Consider the following 9,906-nt stretch of genomic DNA (forward strand, 5'->3'; position numbering starts at 1 on the left):
TAGTATAGAAGAAGTAGTCAATGAATATTTAAAGAAGTTGTTGAATTGTTCTGTTAATTACATTTTGCAGTGAGGATTTTGGTCTTATTTATAGACTGTGAGTTTAGAGTTTGAGTTATGTAAGTTATGAAGTATTTGTCTTGATTTATAACTGTTACATCATGTGTGATGTAATGTATGATGCAGTATGATACAGTATATTGTGCAATACTTGCAATAGTTTTGTAAAAAGTAGTTATACTTTTTAGAAAACTGAATTATTATATGAGACATTTTATAAATTCTGGTTTCAGTGACTAATACTTTCTATAAACCAGAATATCTATGATGTACATTTATAGAAAGTTGGTATAACTGATTATACAACTTATTAAAGTTGAATATAATGTGCAATAGTTTATTAATCTTGAAAATAAACTACACAACATTGAATTTTATAATGTTGTTGATGATGTCACATATGATGACATTTTATATGATGTAATATCATTATGATGTAATTTATCATCTCAATATTATTATTCTTTTCTTGATTAATAATTTATACAAGCAATACTATGGTGGTAATCTTATTGCTGTAACTCTATTAGAAAATAAAGTTTGAAATAAACTTTTATAGAATAAGATTTGAACTAATCCCAAAAGAGTTATAGATCAAACTTTATATTTAATCAAGATTTATGTATATGACTCTGTAAATGTTATAGAAGTTATACATGTTATACACATGTTATTTAAGACAATATATAGTATATAAATTTGATTATATTTAAGAATGTTATATTCTCACATATCAAGCTATTTTGAAAGAGTTAATATTACATTCAGACATAAATAAATTTATTATATTCCAAAGAAAGTAGAGTTGAAAAAAGTAGTTATAAAGACTGAAAGAAAGAATTTAGCTGCAACTCTTAAAATTGATAAATAGTATTATTAATATAAGAAAACATTTTCTTTATTCTTAAATAAATTAATAAAGCTCAATTCTTTCCTTTTTCAAAAATTATAAAAATGAAAGCAAAAATTATAGAAAAAAAGTAAAAAATAAAAAAAAAAAATATAAAAAAACAGAAGAAACTATATTAAAATTTAAATTATATTAAGAAAGAATTTAACTACTAAATATGCTGAGTAGTATGTAATTTATAAAAAAGAATAGTTAATGAAAAAATTTTTAAAAAAATATGCAAAGTTCTGAAGTAAATAGAACAGACTTTAATATGAAAAAACTTAAAAAGAGAAGATTATTTAAAAGATCTATTAAAAAAATTTAATATTGGAAACTTCTATTCTGTCTACACACTCTACAAAGTCTGTAATATTTAAAAAGACTTTATAAAAACTCTTTATAACTTTAATAAGTTTACAATTGAGCTCTTAAACATTAAAGTTAAATTTTGCAATCACTTCAGAGCTGAATAAGTCAGAAATCTTAACTACATACAAAGATTAAAGTATTATATCATTCTGTTAATTTTTGAATTAATCAAAGAAGCGGCCATTGGGTGAGACTGGTTGTTTGGTGAGGAATTAACTATGTTAACTACTGTAGCTTGGCAAGATCACAGGTACTTCATTTACTATCCACTGAGTACTCTCCAGAGAGTTACAAGATCTTTGAATTGATCATTGTTGAAGTGCATCGACTTTAGTGCATCTATTCATTCATTGCATACCAATCCAGCTACTTACCAGATTAATTGATGATGGCCTACAGAGTTTTGAAGTCTGCATGACATCTCACAGCTCCCCTCACTCTATATCCTCTGTCGCCTGATTTGCTGTATTTTCAGTCATACTCCATACCATAGTTTGAATCCCTTCATTTATCTTCATTCCATTTCTGTGATTGCTAGCTGACTATTCTGCTGCATTCCAAAAAGCTAGGGTTGCGAATGATGCCTGTACACTGCTCATCGGCATTAGTGTCATAGCTGGGCTTCCATCATGTCACGCACTCCTGCTGGGTTTGCTGATTTTTTTCCAACTGCACCTTCAGTACTCCAAAAGAAACGCAGTAAGGCTGCCCAAGACAGACAAGCACTAAAGTCAAGACAGTGTGAAATAACTGAAACAATACTGAACCCTGGCCTGCCAGCTCTTGAGAAAAGCGATTGTGATTGTGCGGTAGATGCCACAAGTAAGACCTGTGAGAGGGATGTCAATGATGCAAATAGCGAACCACCTCATGTGTTTTTGGGGGAACTTAACTCTGCATCAGACAATTCCAATGGAACAGAACTGCCTAGTAACACCAGCACTGGCTCGTCTGTTTACAGCTCTACTTCAGTAGTTGAACTACACCTCAGTGGGACACTCCCCTGTGCCCTCATACCACAGGCTAATCCTGATCCCTTGCCCCCTTGCAAGGTAGACGGCCAATTAAGACTCAAACCGGGGGTTGCGACTCAGTTGCCAACATGCGATACTAGCAATGGACCGGTTTTTTCAAATGTGGCGCTCTATACACCTCCAACTCCTGACATACATGCGCGACTAGTAAAAAATGATGTCTGTGGCTATAAGATAGTATATGACCCAGATCTTGACCGAAAGTCATCATTGAATGATAAACGGAAGAAAGCACAATATACTCCATTTGGTAGTAGTGGTGAGGCAGATGTCAGATCTTGTGACCCTCGAGTGACAATTGCGAATTATACGCGCGGGTCCGCTTGCAAACAAAAAACAAAATATCGCCCGACACCTTATATCCTCCGTGTTTGGCCTTACGACCCTACAAATTCTGTTGGCCCTAGTCCTCCAACTCAAATTGTGGTGACAGGATTCGATCCATTAACCCCTATTGCGCCTATAAACGCCCTTTTTTCCAGCTTTGGGGATATTTTAGAGATAAATAATCGGACTGACCCTACAACCGGCAGATTCTTGGGCGTCTGCTCTATCAAGTATAAAGATAGTCGAGCTTTGGGTGGTCTTGCGCCTGTATCTGCTGCCCAGGCTGTTAGAAGAGCCTATCTTGAATGCAAGAATGAACAACGAATTGGCACTCAAAGAATTCGAGTTGAGGTAGATCGCCATGGCGCTGTGAGCGATCGAATGGTCTCTAAGATCATTGCGGCGCAGAGAGCCGAGTTTCCATTTTTTGGAGAAATAATGAAGGTTTCCTTAAATAAAAGTGACGCCATGGTAGCAAACCTGGACACCAAAAAGCAGAGCGAACAATTAAAGGACAACCTTCCACCACCAACGGCACCCAAAGGCCCCTCTGGAAAATTCTCTGTCCATCCTTCGCTTCTACTTCAGGGAAATTGTCGAACCGTTGTCAAAACATCGGTATCTTCACGAATTGAAGAAATTCCTATTCTGCAACAGATTAAACGTGATCCATATATATTTATTGCCCATTGCTATGTCCCGGTTCTCACTACAACCGTGCCTCATCTTGAACGGCGCTTGAAGCTCTATGATTGGAAATACGTGAGATGTGACAAGACAGGCTACTACGTTATTTTTGAGAACTCACGCCGGGGCGAAATGGAAACGGAACGATGCTATAGAATGTGCCACATGACGGCTCTTTTTACATATGTTATGAATATGGAATGCCAGCCATACGGCAATCCTAACTATGAAAGAAGTCCAAGCCCGGAACGCGTGAAAGCTGAATTAGAAGAACAGGTAGCGAAAGAAAATCTACGAAAAGAGTTGCAATTAGATATCGAGGAAGAAAAACGGCTACGCGTGGAAAACTTAGATCCTGTACGGGAGGCCCTAAGTATTCTTATTTGTGAACTGAGAGATAAGTTGCTTGAGGATGTTAAATCTCGTGTTGCTGCTCCGACTCTCTATGACTACCTAGAACCTAGTCGCCACAGTGCAAAAAGACGAAAGCTTGGAATCGCAGAACCAGATGGTAGTAAACGAGCCGGTTTCAGTATTGATGCGGTATCCGCTATACATCCTCGACTTGATGCCTATTCCCGATGTCACCAAATAATTGATTCCCCTGGCCTGAATGTCCTGGCTCTCCCTCGAATAAGGAAAATTAAGGGATGGGAGCAGGAAAATGCTGTCTTCATTGATGAACGGCGCCTGGCGAAACCTAGGAAAACGGAGTTTCGCCCTCTGTACCACCGTCTTCAGCGGCTTCATCAGCAAGAGGAGTCAGAAGATGACCAGCAAATATCTTTCCTGAGAGATACCGAAGATGCAGAAAGTCAAATTCCGAGCCATGCAAGTTCGGAACCCAGTGAATCTGATAATGAAGACGATTTGATAAAAGCGGAATTGTTGACCGCAGATTTACCAAATTCGGAAGAAAACTCTAACAATGTACCAGCTACGGAGTTGAAAACCACTGCGAAAGATGCCACGAATTACATAGAGCCGGCGGATGTCCTTCCAACGTCATTAAAGAAGAGAAAAAGATTATTTCATAAACTCCCAGCTTGCAAAAAGCAAAAAAATGACCAACTGTTTTTCATCGATACAAAAGCTATTCAAGGTGATGGGGGAGTTCAGGCTCAATACCTTCCGGCACCTGGAGAATCGCTTGATACTTCAGTTTCTGAATCCGTATCGCCAACCAAAGAGAAGAAGCTTAAGATAAAGAAGACAACTACCACAGAAATTTTCGATGACGAACTATCTCTTACACCGAAAGGGATTAGAATCAAAGATACTAGCTTCATACAAGGAACACCTAACCCTATTGTTGAGGATATAGGAGCCTCATCTGAGGTTCCGGAATCGCCATTGAATGAGGTAGAATGGGGTGTGTCAACAGACGAACCACGACCCACTGTGGAGGATGATACCATGACTGTGCTTGACCTAGATGGCTGGCAGAATCTTGTGAAGGATGATGAGGATATAACATATCTTAAATTAGTCTTGTCTCATTTCACCAGGGCGAAAATTCATGACCTCACTGCCTGGGCTTGGAAACACAAAGAAATTAAGGCCATTAATCGTGGTGGTGAAAGAGGTCTCGTACATTGCGAAACTAGAGTTAGGGGCTATTATGTACCTAATCTCTCGGGTTCGGCTAGGACGGAGCCAAGAAGAAAAATCCGTGAATCAGAGAAATCGAAATATTTGCCTCATCGAATCAAAGTTCAAAAGGCTCGAGAAGAGCGATTGGCCAATGCGAAAAGCGACCCCCAGACAACTGCTGCGGAGGCAGCAAGACTTCTTGTCGCCAAATCTCTGTCGAAATCTACATCCCGCTCCACGCGTGTAAACAATCGCCGCCTCATCGCTGATATTAATGCACAGAAGCAGGCCCTTCCGATGCAAAGCGGAGACAGTGATGTTTTGAGATTCAATCAATTGAAGAAGCGCAAGAAGCCCGTGAGGTTTGCTCGGTCAGCCATTCACAATTGGGGACTATATGCCGAGGAAAACATCTCTGCCAATGATATGATCATTGAATACGTCGGAGAAAAAGTTCGGCAACAAGTAGCTGACATGCGTGAAAGAAGGTACTTAAAGAGTGGGATTGGAAGCAGTTATTTGTTCCGTATTGATGAAAATACTGTCATTGATGCAACCAAACGAGGTGGCATTGCTAGGTTCATTAACCATAGCTGTACACCTAACTGCACTGCGAAGATAATTAAGGTTGATGGAAGTAAGCGTATTGTAATTTACGCCTTACGGGATATTGATAGAGGTATGCTGTCATCCTTCCCTTTGCAGCATTCTGGATAGCTAGGTTATGGCTAATTAGACTTAGATGAGGAGCTCACGTACGATTACAAGTTTGAGAGAGAATGGGATAGTGATGATAGAATACCATGTCTTTGTGGTTCAGCAGGATGTAAAGGCTTTCTTAACTAGTCAGATTCTTTTTGGAGCAAACATGATGCTCATCAAAAATCTGCTTTTATAAATACTGATAAATACTCTGCTACTGTTGTTTCTGATCATCTTGAAGTAGAATATTCTATTATAATTTATTATGAAAATAAGAATTTGCAAAAACAAATAATGTAATTTCAGACAACTCTACTTTCATTACATGATACACAAAAATTTCTATTTTAATGCATATGACTAAATCATACAATGAAAAAGATATATTATTAGACACAATGACAATATTAATTTATGTAATTTACTTAAATGTATTTAAGTTAAATAACTATATCAACACAATGTATGTACTTAATGACAAAAGAATGATTATTAATTTATTATGAATTGTTGCTACCTGATCTATTGAGCTATGGAAAGTCTGTAAGCAATTTGATTATGCAGTTAAAAATGTCTTGTTTATTCTTCCTTCAGCTTTGTGGCTAAGCTCAAAGTGCTGACTAACTAGTCTCTAACTACTTTAGTATTATGTACAGTTTCATGTCAGTTGCTGGGAAATATTTTTTTAAATCAATGTCCTCACTGAAAACATGTGTACTGAACATATCAGATTAGAATTGATAATCATAGTAGAAGAAGTTGAAAAAGAAGAACATCTTTTCAATATTTGCTTTGTTGATTAATTTAATATGTGTCATTGGGTATAGAAACTTCTTTCATGCTAGAATAGACATGATAGATTACATTAATGCTAATAATGCATATATTTTAATTTAACATTAAGAATTTCATTTTTATTTAATATAAAGTTTTTTTATAGTTGTAGAGTGTTCTTTGAAGTTTGTTTTAGCACATCAGTATCATCAATTTAAATTAGATGTGAATAATCTTCAGCTGTTGTTTCTAGCATTTACAGACAAGCTGAATAAGCTTTTTATTAATAATTAAAAAGATATAGTACTTTGCATCTGATGAAATTATTTAGAATCAATCAACATTCTCTGTAAATATTTTATTTTTCATTTATTTTTAAATTTAGTCATTCTTAAATATCTTCTGTTGTTATAACATCATTTTCATCTAAAGATGTTCAGATTTCTATTGCTACTGTTGTAGATGATTGTATTTGAATAAATTCTTCAGAGAATTGATATAGAAAGTAAATGAGTTTATATTTTATAGATTTTAATAACAAAACTTAGTGATCTTCTTGAAGTTTATGTAATATTTCTTTAAAATAAAAATCAATTACTAATGTAATAAGAACTTCAGACACTAGATGTCATTTCTTGAATTTTAATATGTTCAGTCTTTACTGTTCAGAGAAGAATTGAAGGAATTCAAGCTATTGATCCATAATTATAATATATCAAGCATTTCTGTATTTAGTAAGTGTTGCTGATAATTCACTAAATATTACTTATTATTTAATTATTGCATCTAATTCATCTGTAATAAGAATGTTATCAGCATTTATTACTGAAAAGTTTATGAATAGATAAAAGATAGAAAACTGTATGTTTTGTAGATAAAGTATTTATTCTTCTTGAAAGTGTTGAGATACTAGTTCTTGTTCTCAGAAAAGAAGATGAGTAAAATCAGAAATATCATTACTACTAATTTTCTTTACTAAGTTTTGTAGTGATTGAGACATTGATTTATTATGTTCTGATATCTCTATAACTAATACATATTATTTCTGTATTTGAAGTTAACATTACTGTGTCATTTAATTTTGATGATAGATGACTTCTAGATGTTCCTCAATCAAGTGAACTGTTAGTATAATAGTCAGAAAATGTAGAAAAAGTTATGTTATTATCAGTGAAGAATTTATTAACATTAAGTGCTAAGATATCATTTAGTAAGTCAATCTTTTCAGCAGACTTAAGTGATTATTTACTTTCTTGAATTGCTTTTTGTTTGACTGATGTCTTTTTCTTATGTGCAATGACTTTATTACTTAAAGCTTTATGTTTGTTGATGCTTTGTTTTGATGTAAATGTGATGAAATGATCATTGATTTGAACAGTTTATTAACTAAGTGATAATTTATCATCAAGTGACAAGAAATGCAAGAATATTATCTTCTGATTTATGAAGATGAAAAATATTTTTTGAAGCTTTCATGTTGTATATTTTTGTTCAGATTTCTTGTTTTTCTGAACAGTTAATATATTTAATTGACAATTTCTTTTGAAAGTTATTCTCAGTGAGATTCTCTAGATGATTAATTGCTTTATTAATTATTGTGTCTTGTTGTTTCTGAAGCTTAAATTATAATATTGTGATTTTTGAATCATTTATGTTAAAGAAATTTTTGCTTTCATATAATCTGACTCTCTCTTCACTAAATAATTTTCTCTTCACATTTTATGTTGATTTCAGCTCTGATTAATTTAGCTTGAGTTTGTAGAAGTAAAGCAGCTACTGTTCATTGTTGCAGAATTGTAAAAGATTCATCATATTGAATATGTTCATCATTAATATTATGTCTCACTGAATTGCACTGTTCAAAGAAAAATGCTCAGACAGATTTGTTCAAAAAGAATTGCTCTGACAGATAGATGAATATAAATTCATTCATTGCAATTTTATGTAATAGTTTTGTTTTCAGTACATTTATTTATCATAATCTTGTTGTTTCATGTATCTGTGATCATTTCTAGACTGACCATAGGGATCTCTTTGGGAACTCAATGGAACAACAACAGAAAAGAATTCCATTTCTTTTACTCTCTATCTCTTCTCTGTGGGACAAGCTCATTACTCTATTCTGTTACATGTATCTAGCCAGTGTCCCATTCTCAACTCTATGAAAATTTTCTACTTTCAGTCCCATCTCTGAACATTATGATGTCATCCCATTCTCTGTTGGAATATAATTTACAAGTGAAACATTTAGAGATGGGAAATCTCATCTCTGTGCCCAGACTATTAGTAAGCTCATAGAATCATCAAATATGCACTGGGCTGTTATCAAGAATCATTATCTCTGAAATAACACACAACAAGAAAATTTTGAATTATCACCCCAAAGAGCACTCTGAAGAGCACAGAACTATTTACATTAATTTTTTTTTTTTTTATTTTTTTTTTTTAAAAAAAACCCCCCACCATCTATGACCTGCCAAAATATTGGCAGTTCAGGCAGTTCAGAAGACCATGCATCAGAGTCAAGTTGACTTAAGACAAAATAACTCACTCATGATGTGCAGTCATTATATTTCCATCTAATCCTCATTAAATATTTCATCTGCATTTCATGAAATTTACTTACACTTCAAAAATGTAATAATTATGTTCTCAACTGACATCTGTAGTGTCATCAAGACACTTTACTGCCACTGCAGTCAGAGATTCAGCTCAAAGATGATTTTACAGATCAAATACTGAAAGAGAATGAAGAGCATCATAAAGTCAACATGCTAAGAATATCAGTAAATTTCATGCTTAATATCTATTGCATCATTAGCATCAGAGTTGTTATCTTGAACTATTATCACTTACTGCCAGCAGAGATGGAGAGTGTGAGAGCAGAGCAGAGATGAATGGCAAGATATTCAGTCATTATGTGATCTGACATTGTATTAATTCAGAGCTCATCACATCAGTTTCAATGAGTGCAAGTCTGATTCAGCTCATCTTGATAGTCTGTCAGCAACTCTAATCACATTGATGTGTGGAAATAGTTCTCATTCTCCTCAATTCTTCTTTCAATTGTTAGTGAAAAAAGAATTGAGTTCATTATCTTGAACTGTTACTTACAGAAGAACTGAGTCAGTGATGTGGAGATGAAAACAGAAAATCTCTTTCTCTTTCTTCTCATCATCATCATTATTATTGTTGTTATTGTTATTGTTGCTACTGTTGCTGACAATCACACTCTCACTCATCATCATCATTATTTTCTCTTCATCATCATCATCATCTTCTCTTTATCATCATCATCATCATCATCATTCTTGTTCTTCTTCTCCCCACCACCAGCAACAATGCTGGTGGCATTGATGGTGGCCAAATTACTGACCTCCAATCTCACCAACTCAGTCAGTTTTATCTGGCTGGGCTCCAGTGGGCCATCACCTTCACCACCAACATTATCAACTGGCAGTGGGAAGT

General features: G+C 34.5%; 1 protein-coding gene across 1 annotated transcript; it reads left to right on the forward strand.

Moving 5' to 3' along the window:
* Positions 1 to 1,950: 1,950 nt before the first annotated feature.
* Positions 1,951 to 5,788, forward strand: SET1 (histone methyltransferase set1; the record flags this gene model as incomplete). Its single annotated transcript, XM_049255747.1, has 2 exons — positions 1,951 to 5,641; positions 5,705 to 5,788. Coding segments are annotated over 2 exons (3,775 nt in total), but the record flags the coding sequence as incomplete, so codon positions are not given.
* Between the last annotated feature and the right edge of the window lie 4,118 nt (positions 5,789 to 9,906).

Source organism: Ophidiomyces ophidiicola (assembly GCF_022830035.1).
Source record: "Ophidiomyces ophidiicola strain CBS 122913 chromosome Unknown scaffold_53, whole genome shotgun sequence".
NCBI lineage: Eukaryota > Fungi > Ascomycota > Eurotiomycetes > Onygenales > Onygenaceae > Ophidiomyces > Ophidiomyces ophidiicola.